The sequence below is a fragment of the Spea bombifrons genome, chromosome 3, assembly GCF_027358695.1.
Source record: "Spea bombifrons isolate aSpeBom1 chromosome 3, aSpeBom1.2.pri, whole genome shotgun sequence".
Taxonomy (NCBI): Eukaryota; Metazoa; Chordata; class Amphibia; order Anura; family Pelobatidae; genus Spea; species Spea bombifrons.
This window is the reverse complement of record NC_071089.1, coordinates 35068949-35090000: the sequence shown is the minus strand read 5'-3', so window position 1 is coordinate 35090000 and position 21052 is coordinate 35068949. Positions and strand designations below refer to the sequence as shown.

At 39.0% G+C, this 21052-nt stretch overlaps 1 protein-coding gene and 1 long non-coding RNA gene across 2 annotated transcripts in view; one reads left to right on the top strand and one right to left on the bottom strand.

Moving 5' to 3' along the window:
- SCCPDH (saccharopine dehydrogenase (putative)) overlaps positions 1 to 7209 on the bottom strand; it is a 19408-nt gene extending 12199 nt beyond the window's left edge. The window contains exons 1-3 of the mRNA XM_053459618.1: positions 6911 to 7209; positions 5551 to 5663; positions 3479 to 3559 (exon numbers count right to left, since the gene is read on the bottom strand). Of these exons, the coding sequence (XP_053315593.1) occupies positions 3479 to 3559; positions 5551 to 5663; positions 6911 to 7109 (393 nt within the window). The 5' untranslated portion in view covers positions 7110 to 7209. The remainder of the gene's footprint in view (positions 1 to 3478; positions 3560 to 5550; positions 5664 to 6910) is intronic.
- A 3-nt stretch (positions 7210 to 7212) lies between these two features.
- On the top strand, positions 7213 to 10230 carry LOC128483418 (uncharacterized). The gene is made up of 3 exons (XR_008351068.1): positions 7213 to 7270; positions 9431 to 9496; positions 9932 to 10230. It is a non-coding gene; the product is annotated as an uncharacterized LOC128483418 (long non-coding RNA).
- Positions 10231 to 21052: the final 10822 nt, after the last annotated feature.

Below are 21052 nucleotides of genomic sequence, written 5' to 3'. Positions count from 1 at the left end.
AATTATTATTTATTTATTGATACATAAAGTGCCAAAAATTAGAACAGAACATTTTTGATTTTAGCCCTAAAGACTTACGGTGCCCTCCACTAGTATTGGCAACAGTCTTCAGTTTACCAGACACTACTGTAACTTTAAATAGGATCGGGTTCTATGGTCAGATGAAACCAAAATAGAGCCTTTTGGCAATAAATACCAGAGGTGTGTTTGGCACACATAGATAGGTAGCCATATGTCAAAGTACCTCATGCCCATGGTTAACTACATCAGTTGTTTTAGGGATGTTTTTCTGCCAGAGGACATTTTATTATTAATAAAAAAAGGATCATAATAATAAAAGAGGGTATTAATATTACCCTATTATTATTGCCCTCTTTTATTATTATGATCCTATTCTAATTTATTTTATTAATATAAATAATAAAAGGGTCATGTGGTTTCCACCTAAAATATATTTACCTTTAAAGCTCCTTAAAAACCCAGCCGACTATGGATGCAAAAAAGACTGTATTTTTTAAGGTGGAGACCAAACAATGAATATGGCTTAAGTTAGTGAAATAAACTCTTCGTATACATTGTGCCAGCAAACAGGGCTTGGACATGTGTTGGAAAAACCATTTTGCAGAATTCATTAAAATTGGAGAATAATAATAAATGTTTTAGGTTTTTGGTTTTATTATTTATTAGGTGCGAACATATTTCTCAGCAGGGTAAAATATAATCACAGGGTGGTTAACAAATATACATGTACACACCGAGAGATACAAGGGGATATGAGGACTCTGCCCGTGAGCTTGCCATTTAGCCCTATGGTACTTTCATAAAAAATTCCTGGCTTAGGAAAGCCCTGGCTCATGAGTTTACAATCTACAATAAGGAATGATATGGGGAACTGAGATAAAAGGAGGGGTAGACTAACCTCAGAGGCATGGAAAACAGGCTATTAGTACACGATTGCACTTGAATCGATACCTTTAGCACCGTTAAAGCAGATAAGGTTGCATCGTATTAGGACAAAGGTTGGAGATATGGAAAGGATGTGATGACATGACACACGCTTATCACAGACCGACATGAGATATGCGCTGATCCACGCCAAGTGCCAGCGGGCACCAGTAGAATACAATGGGCCCAGTAATCAAATGAAATTAATATTAACAGTATTTAATCTCCTTAATGCAGGGCTTGACAAATTTGTTGGGAATCTAGGCGCCAGGTAAAAAAGTTAGGAGCCAGTATTTTTTTAAACTAACAGTTGGTCAGGAGTGATCTGATCATCATCAGCCCACTTACTAAACTCACAGCGTTTGACCTGGAAGCACCCTGGACTTTCAGGTCAGTGCTGTTTTTTTTTTTTAATTAACTCTTTTTTTTAATTTTTTTAACTCTTTCAATGCTGATGTTCCATTGGAGCACAGCATTGACTGATATTTAGTCTCCACAAGCTTGTGGACAAATGTTAACCCCTGCAATGCCACGAATGTGTCATACACAATTGTGGCATTGAAGGGGTTAACGCTGCACTGTCGCTCTCAGGGAGCGATCAGGCAGCAGGGGGGTGTTGGGGCTGGTCTCCACACTCATGTGGAGACCGAAGAAGCCTCTCCCCTGTCCCTGAAGCTGCCTCTGGCAGCTGGGACTCAATTGCTGGTCTATAGACCAGCCATTGCAGGGGGGAGTCTTTGATGACTGCTGTAGGCTTCCATGCCTACAGGAATCATCAAAGGGCTTGTGGGGGCTCGTTTTTGCTGTTGCTGGTCTGCCTGAGCTTCCAGGCAGACCACCAGCAGCAGAGCCCCGTACAAAACAGGAATTAACCCCTAAATGCCACGATCGCGGCATTGAAGGGGTTAACGCTGCACTGTCGCTCTCATGGAGCGATCAGGCAGCTGGGGGGTGTTGGGTCAGGTCCCCACACTTGTGTGGGGACCCAATCAACACACAAACCCCCTCCCTGAAGCTGCCTGTGGCAGCTGAAAACACGATTGCTGGTTTTGCAGCAACCGCGTTTTCAGCCTACAGGATCACTCCGTGGGAGTGATCTCAGGCTCGGGGGCGGGCTCTGAGTGGCTGTGCTGTCTGCCCAGACTCCTGGGCAGACAGCAACAGCAGCGCCCCCGTGTGGTGACTCAGCCTCTTACATCCACAATTTCTTCTGGATGTAAGAGGCTGACAAAACCTAGGCGCCAGGACAAAATTCTCTGTCGCCATGGCGACCTGGGATTTGTCGAGCCCTGCCTTAATGCATGGAAGGGGATATGTGTCTATATTGTATCAACGCACTGTGAAGAGGATGGTTTGAAAATTGCAGAAGTGAGTTGCGTCCTCGGGTTAGAAAGTCTCCGAAACTACAATCCGACTTAAACTATATCACCACAAGTTGTTTGGAAGGGTTTCAAGAAAAACCTTTATTCTCATCTAAAACAAACCCAACCGTCCTCAGTTTACCAGACACTACTGTAACTTTAAATAGGATCGGGTTCTATGGTCAGACGAAACCAAAATAGAGCCTTTTGGCAACACATAGGTAGCCATATGCCAAAGTACCTCATGCCCATGGTTAACTATGGTGATGGCTCTTCAATTGTTTTAGGGATGTTTTTCTGCCAGAGGACATTTTGTGATAGTCCATGATGACATGTATCCTATCAACTATCAACAGATATTAAATGAACACCTGACTGCATCTGCCAGAAAGCTTCAAACAGGCTATGGTTGGATCCTTCAGCAAGACCCAAAACATACATCAACATAAACACAAAAATGGTTTACTAACCACAAAATCAAGGTCCTACCATGGCCATCCCAGTCCCCTGACATGAATCCAATAAAAAACATGCGAGGTGGACTGCAGAAGAGCATCCACCATCATGGACCTAGAAATTTGAAGGCTCTTGAGAGATTCCGTATCGAGGAATGGTCTCAGATATCTTGCAATGTGTTCTCCAACCTCATCAGGCATTATAGGAGAAGCCTAAAAGCTGTTCTTATATAGTTCACAATTCTTCATTTTTTTTTTTATAAACCTGTGTTGCGTTTGTAATCGTTTGATATCCATGAGAGCAGAGTATTTGTGTGTATTTTTTTTTGAAGTAAAGATCAAAAGGTTAAACGACAGACATTTTTACACAGCATTATTTGCTCATATTTACAAAGGGTACCAATATTAGCTGAGGGTGCTGTTATCTACCGAAACAAAATAAGTAGCTCTGAATACAAAAATAACTTAATATTAGCAATTAATAATAAACAGCATAGAATAAGACAGAGAGACTTTAAGTTCAGGTAACTGAAAAAATATACTGCTGCAGTTTGGTGGGAACCACTCTCTCTCTATCTATATATTATATTATATAATAATAAATAAAATAATTTTGTCCTTTCATGATTAAAGTGAATATTCTTTTTTACGAGCTAGAATCCACTGTAAAATATAATAGAGCTAGTAGCTACATAAAAGTAGTCATTTGACCCTAACCTGGGGCTCTCCACTGATATCAAGAAAGTGTGCTCCATTCTCCACACATGCCTTCACCACGGGCTCGCCAAAGAACCTGTACTGTGAGGTATAGAAAAAGACATTAGACGCAAAATAGTTACACATTTAAAGATGCCGTTCCACTTCATGAACAAAATAGTTGCCAAGCAAATAAACGTTAACCAAGCTGTCATTATTTATTCTTAAGATTTAATCACAAAGAAACAACACAAACATTTTACATGTACACACTATTGACCCCCAGTGATCGCTCAGATGAGACTTCCAGGGGTGTAATAAGCTCTCCCCACATATGCACACATTAGATTTGACACTGATGTATCAGTGAATACATTATATATGGGGTGAACAACTTCAACCTTAATAAACATTTGGGTCAAGGTTGGCCAAAAACCATGTTACCTTAAAGTGCTGGTGCGATTTACTCATTTTATGGTGAAATTGATTAATGCTGCCATCCAAAATATGCATTTGTCTGGTGCTCTTTTCAAGAGCATTTGCACAAATTCCATATCGCAATCATCGCTGCAAGTGGATGTAACCCTATGGCCAGTAATGCATTTATGTAGACGTTTGCCTGCACCCAGTGGCGGAACTACCAGGGTCGCAGGGGTTGCAACTGCGACCGGGCCCTGGAGTTCTGCCAGTCAGGGGGGCCCAAGGGGTGCCGAGCAGTTGCTGAAAACGACCGCTCGGCAACTCTTGGGCCCCCCTGACTGACAGAAATCCAGGATGCCTCCGCTCCCCGCGTCTGCTGCCGCCGTCGCCGCTGCAGCCGCCTGCCTCAGCGCTGCCCATAGTGCAGTGTTCCCAACACTGCACTATGGGCAGCGCTGAGGCAGACGGCTGCAGCGGCGACGGCGGCTCCCAGCGTGAGGCGTTTGTCTCGGGTGCCGGCGCTTCACACTGAGCGCAGCAGTGAAGCGCCGGCACCCGAGACAAACGCCTCACACTCCCAACACAGGAGTTGACGGTAAGTGACCTACAAAGGGGGGTAGGGAGGGAGTGGGTAGATCGTGAGAAGGGGGGGTAGGGAGGGAGTGGGTAGATCGTGAGAAGGGGGGTAGGGAGGGAGGGAGTGGGTAGATCGTGAGAAGGGGGGGTAGGGAGGGAGGGAGAGGGTAGATCGTGAGAAAGGGATAGATGGATTGGGGGTTGGGGGGCCCTTAACAGATTCTCGCACCGGGGCCCTGAGGTTTCTAGTTACGCCCCTGCCTGCACCCCAAACATACCTTACCCTTTCTGTTGAGCCCCTGTAAGATTGCCCATGTTCTTGCATTTCCCTACTTATGGATGTGTGGCACCAAGTACAGTGCTATGGAGGCTACGTCACCTTGGCACTACCCTCCATAATGGAAATGAACTGTTCAAGAGATCAAATATCTCTCTTGTAACTGGTCCATTGAGCAGTGGCACACCAATGAGCCTGACCGCCCAAAAAAGGGAGCGCTGCCTGCAGCACTATGAAAGAGATTGTACAGCTAGCACGATATAGCGATCTATTCACTAAAGAGGGCAGTTCAGCATTTCAGCTCCCTGTCGCTTACCATTCATTATCAAGAACAAACCTCGGTCATCTGCTCCAGAAAGAAGGTCTGAGCTGGCCCTAGAGTAGACTCTACTACAGTACATGGCTTATTATGTAGAATTTGTCCCCCACAGTCAGTGCTTCTAGGTGGAACATGACCCTGAAATTGGAACGCCATACATGCACTCCAGCAGGAGAAAAATCCAGCATGGTCTGGCAGACATATTAGTCCTCTAGCCACCAGTTGGACGATGCCAACCTAGAACAAGGGTCTAACTTTCATAACTGCTAGTTCATTATGCATCATGCCAAGATAAATGATAGATAAAGTGCTACCACAGCACAAAGGAGGACAGCGTTCACAGCCTTCTGAAGAATGGAAGAACGCTGCCTTCATTACAGAAGGTTTCACTTATGCCCCAATATACAGTCAGCGTTTCTTCAGAGCAAAAAAAAAAAATGACAAATTTTAGAAGCGCATTTTTTTTCCCCCTTTTGCTGTGAGCAGCTGTAAAATACTTACTGGCCCCACACAGTCCAGAACAACAGAGGCCTTCTTACACATCTCAGCGAGGGAGGGTGGATCATTAACATCACAAATTATAACACCAACGTCCGACTTCAGCTGGGGTTTAGCTTAAAAGGAAAAGAAAAGAATAGGATCACAAGCGACTGGCACTGAATTCCACCGACTGAAAAACTTCTCGGGCTGCAAGACAAAACTACGGAAAACACATTATGTGTATCACACGCAGAATTGTGCAAAATGTTAAAGAATAATAAGAGGATTATAATAATAATAGTAATAATGAGGATCATAATAATAATAGCAAAGAAATAATAAAAGATGGCAATAAAAATATTATCCTATTATTATTGCCCTCTATTATTATGATCCTCTTATTTTATTAATAAAAAAAGGATCATAATAATAAAAGAGGGTAATAATATTATCCTATTATTATTGCCCTCTTTTATTATTATGATCCTATTCTAATTTATTTTAATAAATAATAAAAGGGTCATGTGGTTTCCACCTAAAATATATTTACCTTTAAAGTTCCTTAAAAACCCAGCCGACTATGGATGCAAAAAGACTGTATTTTTTAAGGCGGCGACCAAACAATGAATATGGCTTAAGTTAGTGAAATAAACTCTTCGTATACATTGTGCCAGCAAACAGGGCTTGGACATGTATCGGAAAAACTATTTTGCCGAATTCATTTAAATTGGAGAAGAATAATGTTTTAGGTTTTATTATTTATTAGGTGCGAACATATTTCTCAGCAGGGTAGAATATAATCATGGGGTGGTTAACAAATAAACATGTACACACCGAGAGATACATGGGGAGATGAGGACTCTGCCCGTGAGCTTGCCATTTAGCCCTATGGTAATTTCGTACAAAGTTCCTGGCTTAGGAAGGCCCTGGCTCATGAGTTTACAATCTACAATAAGGAATGATATGGGGAACTGAGATAAAAGGAGGGGTAGACTAACCTCAGAGGCATGGAAAACAGGCTATTAGTACACGATTGCACTTGAATCGATACCTCTAGCACCGTTAAAGCAGATAAGGTTGCATCGTATTAGGACAAAGGTTGGAGATATCATAATACGAGAAGAATGAACAGGATGTGATGACATGACACACGCTTATCATAGACCCACATGAGATATGGGCTGACCCACACCAAGTGCCAGCGGGCACCAGTAGAACACAATGGGCCCAGTAAACAAATGCAATTAACATTAAAAGTATTTAATCTCCTTAATGCATGAACGGAACACACACGGTGTGCATGCTGCATAGAGTCACGCGTGCGTTATTTAGATAAGGTCCGAGCAGGTCCCCTGCCGCATTTAACTCATAAAGTGCTCACCCATCCGGTCCGCTGCCCTCCGCAGCACATCTTCCAGCTTCTCGCGGCTTCTGCCAGCGACCGCCCAGCGGAGCCCGGGGCCCTTGAACTCCTCACCATCCAGCAGGCGAGCCACCTCCTCCACCACGTACTGACCGGTGAAACCTGAAGCCCCCAGTACCACCATCTGGTACTGGCGTCCTGCTGCCTCGGTCGCCATGGATACTAATCTTACAAAGTGCACAGAAGGCTCCGGGTCCTATGTCCGGCTGCTGCGTACTCGCAAGCCCACAGTGTCAACTGTCAAGCAAACTCACGAGAACTGGGCGGGATCATCACTGGACACGCGCAGAGAAGGCGGGGTCTGAATTGAACATGCGAGTGAGTGACTGGCTTAGAGGGTCAAAGTACTTTTTTTAAGATAAACTTTATTAACAAACGGCTTTGTTTAATATAGTGTTTTTCTTGAACGCAAACCACAGCGTACCACCTTAGCTGTACGTGATTGGTGTCTCTCGTGCCAAATCTTAGAGGTGGATGTATTGCAGTGACGTCATGTGCGAAGAAAGGGTGTAGGTGGGGGACGAGCATGCAAGACCATGATACCTGGGAACCTTCTAGAAGAATTGATGGCCCATCATGCATATTCTATGTAGCAACTTTAACCAAATCACCTAAACTTGACAATATTTAAAGATACCCTTAATTGAGTGACATGTATTCAGTGAGGCATATCAACCATAACATACCGGAAACAATAGCATCGATAATTATGGTCAATGCAGAGTATGGATAATTCAGCTCCAGACTGTGTAACCTTGAGAGTTCCCAGGTATGAGGACTACTCACGCCCATCTTACTCGTAAAGCCACTGACATATTTACAGGTGTTGCAGTGGTCAAAGCTGCAACAGGGCCTGTGCCTCCAGAGGGCTTTGTGTTCTGGCGCCCCCTTCTCTCTACCCCCTGCCCATGGACTATAATGGAGGGGAAAAGGATAATTGATTTTTAAATAAAACACAGATTATGTGGGATTATAGCAGTATTCTATGGAATGACAGGTGAATGACAGTGAATGCCCATAGGATATAATGGGAGAAAAATTAAACTTGATTTTTAGAGAAAACCATCTGACATATATAGATCTTTGTCATGTATACTCCCCTAGTACGCACACAGGATCTAAAACTCAGATTATGTGGGATTATAGCTGATTTCTATGGAATGACAGGTGAATGACAGTATTGAGTGAATGCCCATAGGATATAATGGGAGAAAAATTAAACTTGTTTTTTTAGAGAAAACCCTCTGACATATCATATAGATCTTTGTCATGTATACTCCCCTAGTACAGTTATAGGTTCTAAACTTCATATTAAGTGGAATTATAGGTGTGTTCTATGGACTGACAGGTGAATGAGAGTATTGAGTGAATGCCCATAGGATATAATGGGAGAAAAATGAAACCTTTTTTTCAGACAAAACCCTCTGAAATATCATATAGATCTTTGGCACATATACTCCCCTAGTACAGCTACAGGTTCTAAAACTCAGATTATGTGGGATTGTAGCAGTCTTCTATGGAATGACAGGTGAATGACAGTATTGAGTGAATGCCCATAGAATGTAACAACAGAAGAAAAATGAAACTTGTTTTAAAGGAAAAAACCCTCGGAAATATCATATAGATCTTTGGCACACATACTAGTACACACATGATCTAAAATTTATACTATGTGGGATTATAGCTGTTTTCCATGGAATGACAGGTGAATGACAGTTTTGAGTGAATGCCCATAGGATATAATGGGAGAAAAATGAAACCTGTTTTTCAGACAAAACCCTCTGAAATATATAGATCTTTGGCACATATACTCCCTTGTACAGACACATGATCTAAGCGTCAGATTAGGTGGAATTATAGCTGTGTTCTAGGGAATGACAGTGTTGAGGGAATGCCATAGGATATAATGGGAGAAAACTCAAACCTGTTTTTCAGGGAAATAGATAGATTTTTGTCATGTATACTCCGCTAGTACAGTTATAGGTTCTAAAACGCAGATTAAGTGGAATTATAGCTGTGTTCTATGGAATGACAGGTGAATGACAGAACTGAGTGACTGCCCATAGGATATAATGGGAGAAAAATTAAACTGTTACGTGATGTGATATACCACAATACGGTTAATTATAGCATTACGTCAGCACTCACTTCTGTTATTTAGTAACCATTTAATACTACTGAGATCGTGTTTCCCCCGAATCCTTGCTTTACAGGGTTAAAAAAAATAGGGTAGAAAATAACACAAAATAGATGATTTAGACAAAATATTCTGAGAATATCCCATTGAAAACACTAAAGAACTATCGATATCAAACTTTAAATAATATAATTTAATATAATTATTACGTAAATGTATATAAGCAAAAATAGAATGCTTTTTAATAATGGATTCCAATACAAGGAGTCATATTTTTTTTTGTACTAAATTATAATTCGTACAGAGGATTTTTACAAATAAATTCTCTTCTTTTTTTTCAGAGGAATGGCTTCTCGTCGGAACAAAACAAGGGCATCTCCTGTCATATCGCGTGAAGAAGGAGCAGTGTTTTTTGAGTGAGTGTTTTTTGGAATACCGAATAATAATCGATGATTTAAATAAAATTATCCTGGGTGGTTTAGTCAACAACAACAACACGTAATAATCTGTTAATTTTGTGTCGCTCACTTTTCGCAATATTAAGTGATATTGGTGAGGATAGCAGTTAGTATCTGTATTTGTGGTTGCTGGACATTTGGGTTGTTGCTCCAAAATAACTCTTCATAAATATGGCTACTGTCTAAATATCTAAGTACATGCATGGACTTTAATGCAGTTGTTAAAGGGATAATATAATATATGACATGGAGGGGCAAATGCATTGGGGGGTCTTCAGGATCCTCCCAGTGTTTTCAAAGGGGACATCATGTCAATTTAAAGGGACCTTTAGTGCATATTTGTGGGCATATTCATCAAATATTACTTATTTGCTTTGTTTCTAGGATGCAACCAGTTTGAAGTGACTTTGGAGAAATCGAACAAAAACTTTGCAAAGAAGATTCAGCAGGTAAGGCATCTGATTTGGAAAATAACTAAAATGTGTGGGGATTTAATCTACTGTCAATCACTTTATATCACGATGGCTTCCAGTTCTGATGCGCACCAAATTTCATGCAAATTGTCATTCATTTGCCAAGAGCCCTCTGTGACCGTTGCATTAGCTGGACATCGTAGCACAATTCTTGCTCTTCGTAAATCTTTTATGCTAGAGGTTGTTTACGATTTTCATATTAACGCAAAAGGGGAAAAAATACATAAGCATGGTTAATGTGATGTATGACAATGCAGGAATTGGAATCATGGATAATGTGACTTGTAACAGGTCATCGTTGAGCAGACAATAATTATAGGGTCTTACGTTGATTCTGCTGCTGTGGGGTCCTTTAGGTTCTCCTAGTTACTCCTAGTTATTACTCCTATGTATTTCATATTTTTGAAGGCTAAGCTCTTTAACTTTTCCGTCTGGATTGAGTATTTCTTTGTTTCTATTTCAGATTCATGTTGTTCCTCAATTTAAGATCCTCATCAGTTTACTCAGTGAGTAAGGGTGCTTGATAATTTCCTGTTGCCATTCATATTTTAAATGTTGCTATTGATTTGTAATGCAGGGCCCTTGCGTATATAACTCATTCTTCTGTCTCTCTCTGGGTCAGATAATAGTGTTTGTGTCCACGACTTACTGACGTTCCAGCAAATGACTACTATTTCAAAGGCCAAGGGAGCCTCTCTGCTTTCTTGCGACCTTCAATTTTTTTCCTTTCTTCCTTTTTTGTTTTTTTTTATTGTAGCAGAGACTTGGACCTGGCATTCAAAAAAGTATTGATGACAAGTTCCACTGCATTTAATAGTCATGGTATTAGGGCTGCAACAACTAATCGATAAAATCGATAATAATCGATAATAAAAATCGTTGCCAATGAATTTGATTATCGATTAGTTGAATAGATTTTTATCGATTATAAAATGAGGGTTTTTTCAGAGCAAACTCTCTGAAAAATACCCCTCATTATATAATCCGTTTAGTCTGACTCACAGCAGCAGCTCCTACTTACCAGTCCCTCCCTGTAATTAGTGATGTCCGGATCATGAACGAATCGTTCATTTGATCCGATTCTTTTTAGTGATCCGGATGAATCGGTTCAGTACACTGAACGATTCATTTGTAGCGGTTCAGTCTGTGAATCATGCAGCTGTAACCTGATCCTAGAGCTGTGAGTCATCTGCAGAGCACTCAGACACAGACTCTGGGGTCAGGTTACAGCTCATTAATTCACAGAGGAACGATGACTCATAGAGTCAGAGAGTCGTTCAAAGATTTGAATGATCCGAAGAGTCGAATGATCCGAAGAGTCAAATGATCCGAAGAGTTGAATGATCCGAAGAGTCGAATGATCGGAAGAGTCGAATGATTCAAATGATTCGAATCTTACAGGGATCCGGATCTTACAAGGATCCGAATCTTACAGAGATTCGAATCATTCAGAGAATATTACTGATACCATACTTTTATAAATAAATACATTAATAATGTTCACACTGCCCCCAGGATTTAGATTCCCCTGAGTTTGTCCCCCTTTACCTATAACTGCACCTACAGTTAACTTTATTAAATTAATTAAATTAACCCTCAGTCATCAGCATAAAATTAACCCTTATACCCCATCAACCATAACTGCCCCTGAAATTAACCGTAAAGATCCCATTAACATAACGGCCCCTGAAATTAACCCTAAAGACCCCATTAACTATAGCGGCCCCTGAAATTAACCCTAAATACTCCATTAACCATAACTGCCCCTAAATTAATTGCATGTACTCCAGATAAATTACCTAATAAATTGGTATGGTTGATGGGGTCTTTAGGGTTAATTTAGGGGCAGTTATGCTTAATGAGGCGTTTAGGGTTAATTTAGGGGCAGTTATGCTTAATGGGGTCTTTAGTGTTAATTTAGGGGCAGTTATGCTTAATAAGGTGTTTAGGGTTAATTTGGGGGCAGTTATGCTTAATGGGGTCTTTAGTGTTAATTTAGGGGCATTTATGCTTAATGAGGTGTTTAGGGTTAATTTGGGGGCAGTTATGCTTAATGGGGTCTTTAGTGTTAATTTAGGGGCAGTTATGCTTAATGAGGTGTTTAGGGTTAATTTGGGGGCAGTTATGCTTAATGGGGTGTTTAGGGTTAATTTGGAGGCAGTTATGCTTAATGGGGTCTTTAGTGTTAATTTAGGGGCAGTTATGCTTAAGGTGTTTAGGGTTAATTTGGGGGCAGTTATGCTTAATGGGGTGTTTAGGGTTAATTTGGGGGCAGTTATGCTTAATGGGGTGTTAAGGGTTAATTTTAGGGGCAGACATGGTTGATGGGGTGTTTAGGGTTAATTTAATGGTGAGGGTTAATTTAATTAATTTAATAAAGTTAGCTGAAGGTGCAGTTGCAGGTAAAGGGGAATGTAAATCCTGGGGGCAGTGATTATTAATGTATTTATTTATAACAGTATGGAAATATTATCTGACTGATTCGAATTCCAATGAAGGCAGAGAGTCGTTCAAAGATCCGGATCTTACAGTGATCCGGATCTTACAATGATCCGGATCTTACAGTGATCCGGATCTTACAGTGATCCGGATCACTGTAAGATCCGAATCTTTGAACGACTCTCTGCCTTCATTGACATCACTGGAGGCAGGGGGGAGGATTCATAATGAAAGGGGCGGGGCCAATCGTTAGTGTGCCTGCACAGAGTTACTGGAAAACAGTAACTCCTGTGAGTCACACTGAGTGATCCGAAGATTCGGATCATGAATCGGATCATTTCAGTGAACGAATCGAAATGATCCGATTCACTTTAATGATCCGAACTTCCCATCACTACCTGTAATCACTGTGACAACTGGCCCCGCCCCTTCCTTCTCCCAGAAGGCCAGAACCACATGGCTGTGGGGACGTACTAAACAGCATATTGGGGATGATGGGATGATGGGATGCTTGGCTGGTAAATTCTATAGAAATAATAGAAACGTTTTAAGTAATCAACATATTGATATAATATGGTATGTGCAAACACCATATTTTACCTGTTTTGATTGGCACAATATGGGAATATATATTATTATTATTTTTACATGGGGATTATGGGTGGAATATTATAGTTACACATGCTAAGGAACTTATTTGACCCATTTCTGATAAGAATATGGCTATAAATATTTTTTTACATGGGGATTATGGGTGGAATATTATATTTACACATGCTAAATAACACATTTGACCTGTTTTTGATAAGAATATGGCTATAAATATTTTTTACAAGGGGAATATGGGTGGAATATTATAGTTATACATGCCAAGGAACACATTTGACCCATTTCTGATAAGAATATGGGTATAATTATTTTTTTACATGGGGATTATGGGTGGAATATTATAGTTATACATGCTAAGGAACATATTTGACCCATTTCTGATAAGAGTATGGGTATAATTATTTTTTTACATGGGGATTATGGGTGGAATATTATAGTTATACATGCTAAGGAACATATTTGACCCATTTCTGATAAGAATATGGGTATAATTATTTTTTACATGGGAATATGGGTGGAATATTATAGTTACACATGCTAAGGAACATATTTGACCTGTTTCGGATAAGAATATGGGTATACTCATATTTTACATGGGGAATATGGGTGGAATATTATAGTTATACATGCTAAGGAACATATTTGACCCATTTCTGATAAGAATATGGGAGTATTATTATTTTTACATGGGGAATATGGGTGGAATATTATAGTTATACATGCTAAGGAACATATTTGACCCATTTCTGATAAGAATATGGGTATAATTATTATTTTACATGGGGAATATGGGTGGAATATTATAGTTATACATGCTAAGGAACATATTTGACCCATTTCTGATAAGAATATGGGTATAATTATTTTTTTACATGGGGAATATGGGTGGAATATTATAGTTATACATGCTAAGGAACATATTTGACCCATTTCTGATAAGAATATGGGTATAATTATTTTTTACATGGGAATATGGGTGGAATATTATAGTTACACATGCTAAGGAACATATTTGACCTGTTTCGGATAAGAATATGGGTATACTCATATTTTACATGGGGAATATGGGTGGAATATTATAGTTATACATGCTAAGGAACATATTTGACCCATTTCTGATAAGAATATGGGAGTATTATTATTTTTACATGGGGAATATGGGTGGAATATTATAGTTATACATGCTAAGGAACATATTTGACCCATTTCTGATAAGAATATGGGTATAATTATTATTTTACATGGGGAATATGGGTGGAATATTATAGTTATACATGCTAAGGAACATATTTGACCCATTTCTGATAAGAATATGGGTATAATTATTTTTTTACATGGGGAATATGGGTGGAATATTATAGTTATACATGCTAAGGAACATATTTGACCCATTTCTGATAAGAATATGGGTATAATTATTTTTTTACATGGGGATTATGGGTGGAATATTATAGTTACACATGCTAAGGAACATAGTTGACCCATTTCTGATAAGAATATGGGTATAATTATTTTTTACATGGGGATTATGGGTGGAATATTATAGTTATACATGCTAAGGAACATATTTGACCCATTTCTGATAAGAATATGGGTATAATTATTTTTTTACATGGGGAATATGGGTGGAATATTATAGTTACACATGCTAAGGAACATATTTGACCCATTTCTGATAAGAATATGGGTATAATTATTTTTTTACATGGGGATTTTGGGTGGAATATTATATTTACACATGCTAAGGAACATATTTGACCCATTTCTGATAAGAATATGGGTATAATTATTTTTTTACATGGGGATTATGGGTGGAATATTATAGTTACACATGCTAAGGAACACATTTGACCCATTTCTGATAAGAATATGGGTATAATTATTTTTTTACATGGGGATTATGGGTGGAATATTATAGTTATACATGCTAAGGAACATATTTGACCCATTTCTGATAAGAGTATGGGTATAATTATTTTTTTACATGGGGATTATGGGTGGAATATTATAGTTATACATGCTAAGGAACATATTTGACCAATTTCTGATAAGAATATGGGTATAATTATTTTTTTACATGGGAATATGGGTGGAATATTATAGTTACACATGCTAAGGAACATATTTGACCTGTTTCGGATAAGAATATGGGTATACTCATATTTTACATGGGGAATATGGGTGGAATATTATAGTTATACATGCTAAGGAACATATTTGACCCATTTCTGATAAGAATATGGGAGTATTATTATTTTTACATGGGGAATATGGGTGGAATATTATAGTTATACATGCTAAGGAACATATTTGACCCATTTCTGATAAGAATATGGGTATAATTATTTTTTTACATGGGGAATATGGGTGGAATATTATAGTTATACATGCTAAGGAACATATTTGACCCATTTCTGATAAGAATATGGGAGTATTATTATTTTTACATGGGGATTATGGGTGGAATATTATAGTTACACATGCTAAGGAACGTATTTCACCTGTTTCTGATAAGAATATGGGTATAATTATTTTTTACGGGGGGATTATGGGTGGAATATTATAGTTACACATGCTAAGGAACATATTTGACCCATTTCTGATAAGAATATGGGTATAATCTTTTTTTAAAATGGGGATTATGGGTGGAATATTATAGTTAAAAATGCTAAGGAACACATCTGACCTTTTTCTCATAAGAATATGGGGTAGCTGTGCAAGGTACTCAGCCACACAGGGCAGGGTAGCCAAGCGTGGTAGTCAGCAGGCAGCAGGGTACAAATGAAAATGCTTAGAGAAATAAATAACGAGAACTTTTGCAAAGTGTTGGCCATATAAAAATACATTATGGACAATGATTCCATCTTAATTAGGTAATTAATGAAACCGGTGGAAATGGTGCACTATGCCACACCTCGGACACTATATATTTACCGGCATAAGAAAAGAAAAAACAATCCTCTTTAGAAGTGATGGCTTAATGGCCAATTACAATGAAAAATATATCAAAACATCATAGTGCAACTATGCTATTCCACCATTATTCCCAATGAAAAATATTAATTATAGCCATATTTCAATCAGAAAAAGGTCCAATGTGTTCCTTACCATGTGTAACCATGATATTGCACCCATAATCCCCATGTTGAAACATGATAGCCATATTCTTATCAGAAAAAGGCCAGATATTAGAGTTAGCATGTGTAACCATGATATTCCACGCATAATCCCTTTATATGACAATAATTATACCCGTTTACTTAAAAGAAACACATCAAATATGTTACTAGGCACGTGCAACCATGATATTCCATCCATAATCCCCATGTAAAAATATCTATAACTATCAGAAACAGGCCAAATGTGTCCCTTTGATCATTCTATTCCTCCCATAATCCCTATGTAGAAAAAATATACCAACATTCTTATCAGAAATGGGTCGAATATGTTACTAAGGGTGTGTAACCATGAAATTTCACCCATAATCCCCATGTAGAAAAACATTTATAACCATTTTCTTAACAGAAATAGGTCAAATATGTTACATGGCACATGCAATCATATCATAGTATCCATAATATCTATGAAAAAAATTAATCATACCCATTTTCCTACCAGAAACAAGTGAAATACATCACTAGCCATGTGTAACCATAATATTCCACCCATAATCCCCATGTTGAAAAATGATTTTACCCATATTCTTATCAGAAACAGGTCAATTATGTTCCATGGCATGCGTAACCTTGATATTGCGCCCAAAATCCCCATGTAGAAAATAATTATAGCCATATTCTTAACAGAAACTTGTTAAATAAGGTACTAAACATGTGTAACCATACTATTCCATCCATAATCCCCATATATAAAATTTATTTATAGCCATATTCTTATCAGAAACAGGTCAAATGTGTTCCTTAGGATGTGTAACTATAATATTCCACCCACAATCCCCATGTAAAAATAATAAAATTCCCATATTCTTATCAGAAGCAGGTCAAATGTGTTCTTTGGCATTTGTAACCATGATATTCCACCCATAATCCCCATGTAAAAAAATATTTATAGCCACATTCTTATCAGAAACAGGTCAAATGTGTTCCTTAGCATGTGTAACTATAATATTCCACCCATTATCCCCATGTAAAAAAATGAGTATACCCATATTCTTATCAGAAATGGGTCAAATGTGTTCCTTAGCATGTGTAACTATAATATTCCACCCATAATCCCCATATAAAAATAATAATACTCCCATATTCTTATCAAAAATGGGTCAAATATGTTCCTAAGCATGTGTAACTATAATATTCCACCCATAATCCCCATATAAAAATAATAATACTCCCATATTCTTATAAAAAATGGGTCAAATATGTTCCTTAGCATGTGTAACTATAATATTCCACCCATATTCCCCATGTAAAAAAATAATTATACCCATATTCTTATCAGAAATGGGTCAGATATGTTCCTTAGCATGTGTAACTATAATATTCCACCCATAATCCCCATTTAAAAATAATAATACTCCCATATTCTTATCAGAAATGGGTCAAATATGTTCCTTAGCATGTGTAACTATAATATTCCACCCATAATCCCCATGTAAAAAAATATTTATAGCCATATTCTTATCAAAAACAGGTCAAATGTGTTCCTTAGCATGTGTAAATATAATATTCCACCCATAATCCCCATGTAAAAAAATGAGTATACCCATATTCTTATCCGAAATGGGTAAAATATGATCCTTAGCATGTGTAACTATAATATTCCACCCATAATCCCCATGTAAAAATAATAATATTCCCATATTCTTATCAGAAATGGGTCAAATTTGTTCCTTGGCATGTATAACTATAATATTCCACCCATAATCCCCATGTAAAAATAATAATATTCCCATATTCTTATCAGAAATGGGTCAAATTTGTTCCTTGGCATCTGTAACCATGATATTCAACTCATAATCCCCATGTAAAAATAATAATAATATATATTCCCATATTGTGCCAATCAAAACAGGTAAAATATGGTGTTCGCACATACATGTACCATATTATATCAATATGTTGATTACTTAAAATGTTTCTATTATTTCTATATAATTTACCATGATTCCTTTATAAAACTGTATATATTTCAGCAAGTAAACAGTTAAACATTTGCAGCTTCTTTTTGCAATGTATTCGTTGCAACTTAGTATCAAGAACTACCAAAAAGAACATGCTTTGATTTACCATGAGTGTAAAAAGTATACTGACACCTATTGATAGTGCTGAGCATTGCAGCCAATCATCCCATCATCCCATCATCCCCAATATGCTGTTTAGTACGTCCCTGGCTGTGACACTCATCTAGCTGTAAGTATAAAATTAATATTTGGGCTGCTGAAAGTTAGGGGAGGTGGGGGTAATTTAGGGGCAGTTATGGTTAATGGGGTGTTTAGGGTTAATTTAGGGGCAGTTATGGTTAATGGGATGTTTAGGGGCAGCTATGGTTAATGGGGTGTTTAGGGTTAATTAAGGGGCAGCTATGGTTAATGGGGTGTTTAGGGTTAATTTAGGGGCAGCTATGGTTAATAAGGGAATTTAGGGTTAATATAGGAGCAGCTGTGGTTAATCGGGTGTTTGGGGTTAATTTGAGGCAGTTGTGGTTAATGGGGTGTTTAGGGTTAATTTAGGGGCTGTTGTGGTTGATGGGGGTCTTTAGGGTTAATTTAGGGGTAGTTATGGTTAATGGGGTGTTTAGGGTTAATTTAATGATGAGGACTGAGGGTTAATTTAATTAATTTAATAAAGTTAACTTAAGGTGCAGTTAGAGGTAAAGGGTGGCAAACTAAGGGGAATCTAAATCCTAGGGCCAGTGAAGATTAACCCAGTACTTATTTATAAAAGTATGGTGTCAGTGTGATGCGAACGGGTCTGTGATTCTATGAGGGGACTATGAGATATCTGAGGGGTATAAGGCATATCTGGGGAGGATGGAGTGACATATCTGGGGGTATAAGGCATATACGGTATATAAGGCATATGTGAGGAGGGCAGCGTGGCATGTCTGGGAGGCAGTGTGGCATGTCTGTGGAGGATGGAGTGGTGTATCAGGGGGTATAAGGCGTATCAGGCACAGTGGCATATGTGGGGGTAGAGTGGAGTGACATATGTGGGAGGGAGCGTGGCATAAGTGGGAGGCAGCGTGGAGTGGTATATGTGGGAGGCAGCGTGGAGTGGCATATGTGGGAGGCAGCGTGGCATATGTGGGAGGCAGCGTCGCATATGTGGGAGGCAGCATGGCATGTCGGGGAGGCAGCGTGGCAAGCCTGGGCTCAAATGTGCATAAATTGGGGGGGCTGGTTGGGAAATAAAGACAAGAAATGTATTTTATCAAAGTTTTTTTTATTCTGCTGTTTGTATTTAACATCATTTGTTTATTAAATTATTTTAAATAAATGAAAAATGTACATTCATTTTTTTTATCCGATTAATCGATTAATCGAAAAAATAATCGGCCAACTAATCTATTATGAAAATAATCGTTAGTTGCAGCCCTACATGGTATATATTTAAACTAATATATACATTCCTGAATGTTGCCGCTGACTGCCTGCCGGCCAGAACACAGCAATCCTAGATAATTGTGCAGACGTATGATCTGTAATATCCTTTCTTCTCTCCGTTAGCAATCACACTCCTATCATGCCAAGTCAGCCAGTACATGCTGAAACCTAGATAGCTGCCCCCCTTGTGTATTGATGCTGCCAGCAATATGGGGTCTACACATGACTTACAGCCACCTTGTACCAGTGTGTACGCTGAACGAGGAAGGCACGTGTACACCCGAGTGTGCCCTAAACTGGACAGATATCCCTATGGCTATGGGTGAGATATGTCATTCTGAAACATTCCATAACTCATTTTGCGTGTGCTAGATATTAACTATTTCATCAACAAGCACCCAAACTTAGTATTTAATTATTTGCAATGGAAAGACCCCCCCCCCCAAAAAAAAATCCCCTGCCAATAACATCTAACAAGCTTCTTTGTATTTTTCAGGTTTATTGTATAAAATGTATGCTGCTAGCTTGCCCTGGAGCCTATTCTGGTTTTAAAAACTGTGACAGCTCTGTGATTTTTCTTTCTACCTTCACTGTTTTACTTGTGATGACATTCAGTCTTTAATTAAATATATTTTTTAAATAACCACTAGCGTCACCTGCTAGAACTCGATTCTTGGTTAACTTCCCTTCTTAAAAGGTGATTTATACTCAAGCGGTCGCACCGATGCCTACCTGTATGCATTGTATTGAGAGTCTTTGGTAGTGATCTGTAACTTTCTCTGGAACAGAGCACCAACCTCCGTATATAATCGCCGTGCTGCCCAGATACGTGGAGGTCCGAACGTTTGAACCAAGGCTGCTGGTGCAGAGTATTGAGCTGCAGACACCTCGCTTTGTCATATCTTGACCTTAGATAAAGGTTGAGACTTCGTCGCATAGATTTAGAACACAGTTCAAATGTTGTAGCGGAGTACTCGTTTCACATGCAATCACGACTTATGGGAAATCCTGTTAAATTACTTACCGTATATTCCGGCGTATAAGACGACTTTTTAACCCATGAAAATCTTCTCAAAAGTCAGGGGTCGTCTTATACGCCGGGTGCTAAAACTTACCGAGCAGGACTGGAGAATCACAAATCTCTAGGGGAGGGGCGAGCAGAGAAGCCGCCTCCCCTGGGCCGCTCTTCAGGGCCGCGCCGAGGTAGGTGCAATATCGTGATCTCCCCAACTAGCCCTGATCAGCGGGCGCCCGATATATATGTATGTGTGGGCAGTGTATGTATGTACATGTGTGTTTGTAAGATGGTGTGTACGTGTATATGTGTGTAAAGGAAGGGGTGTGTGAGGGCAGTGTATGTCTATACATGTGTGTGTGTGTGGACAGGCATATGTTAGGGAGAGCTGACCCACCCAATCCAAGCTG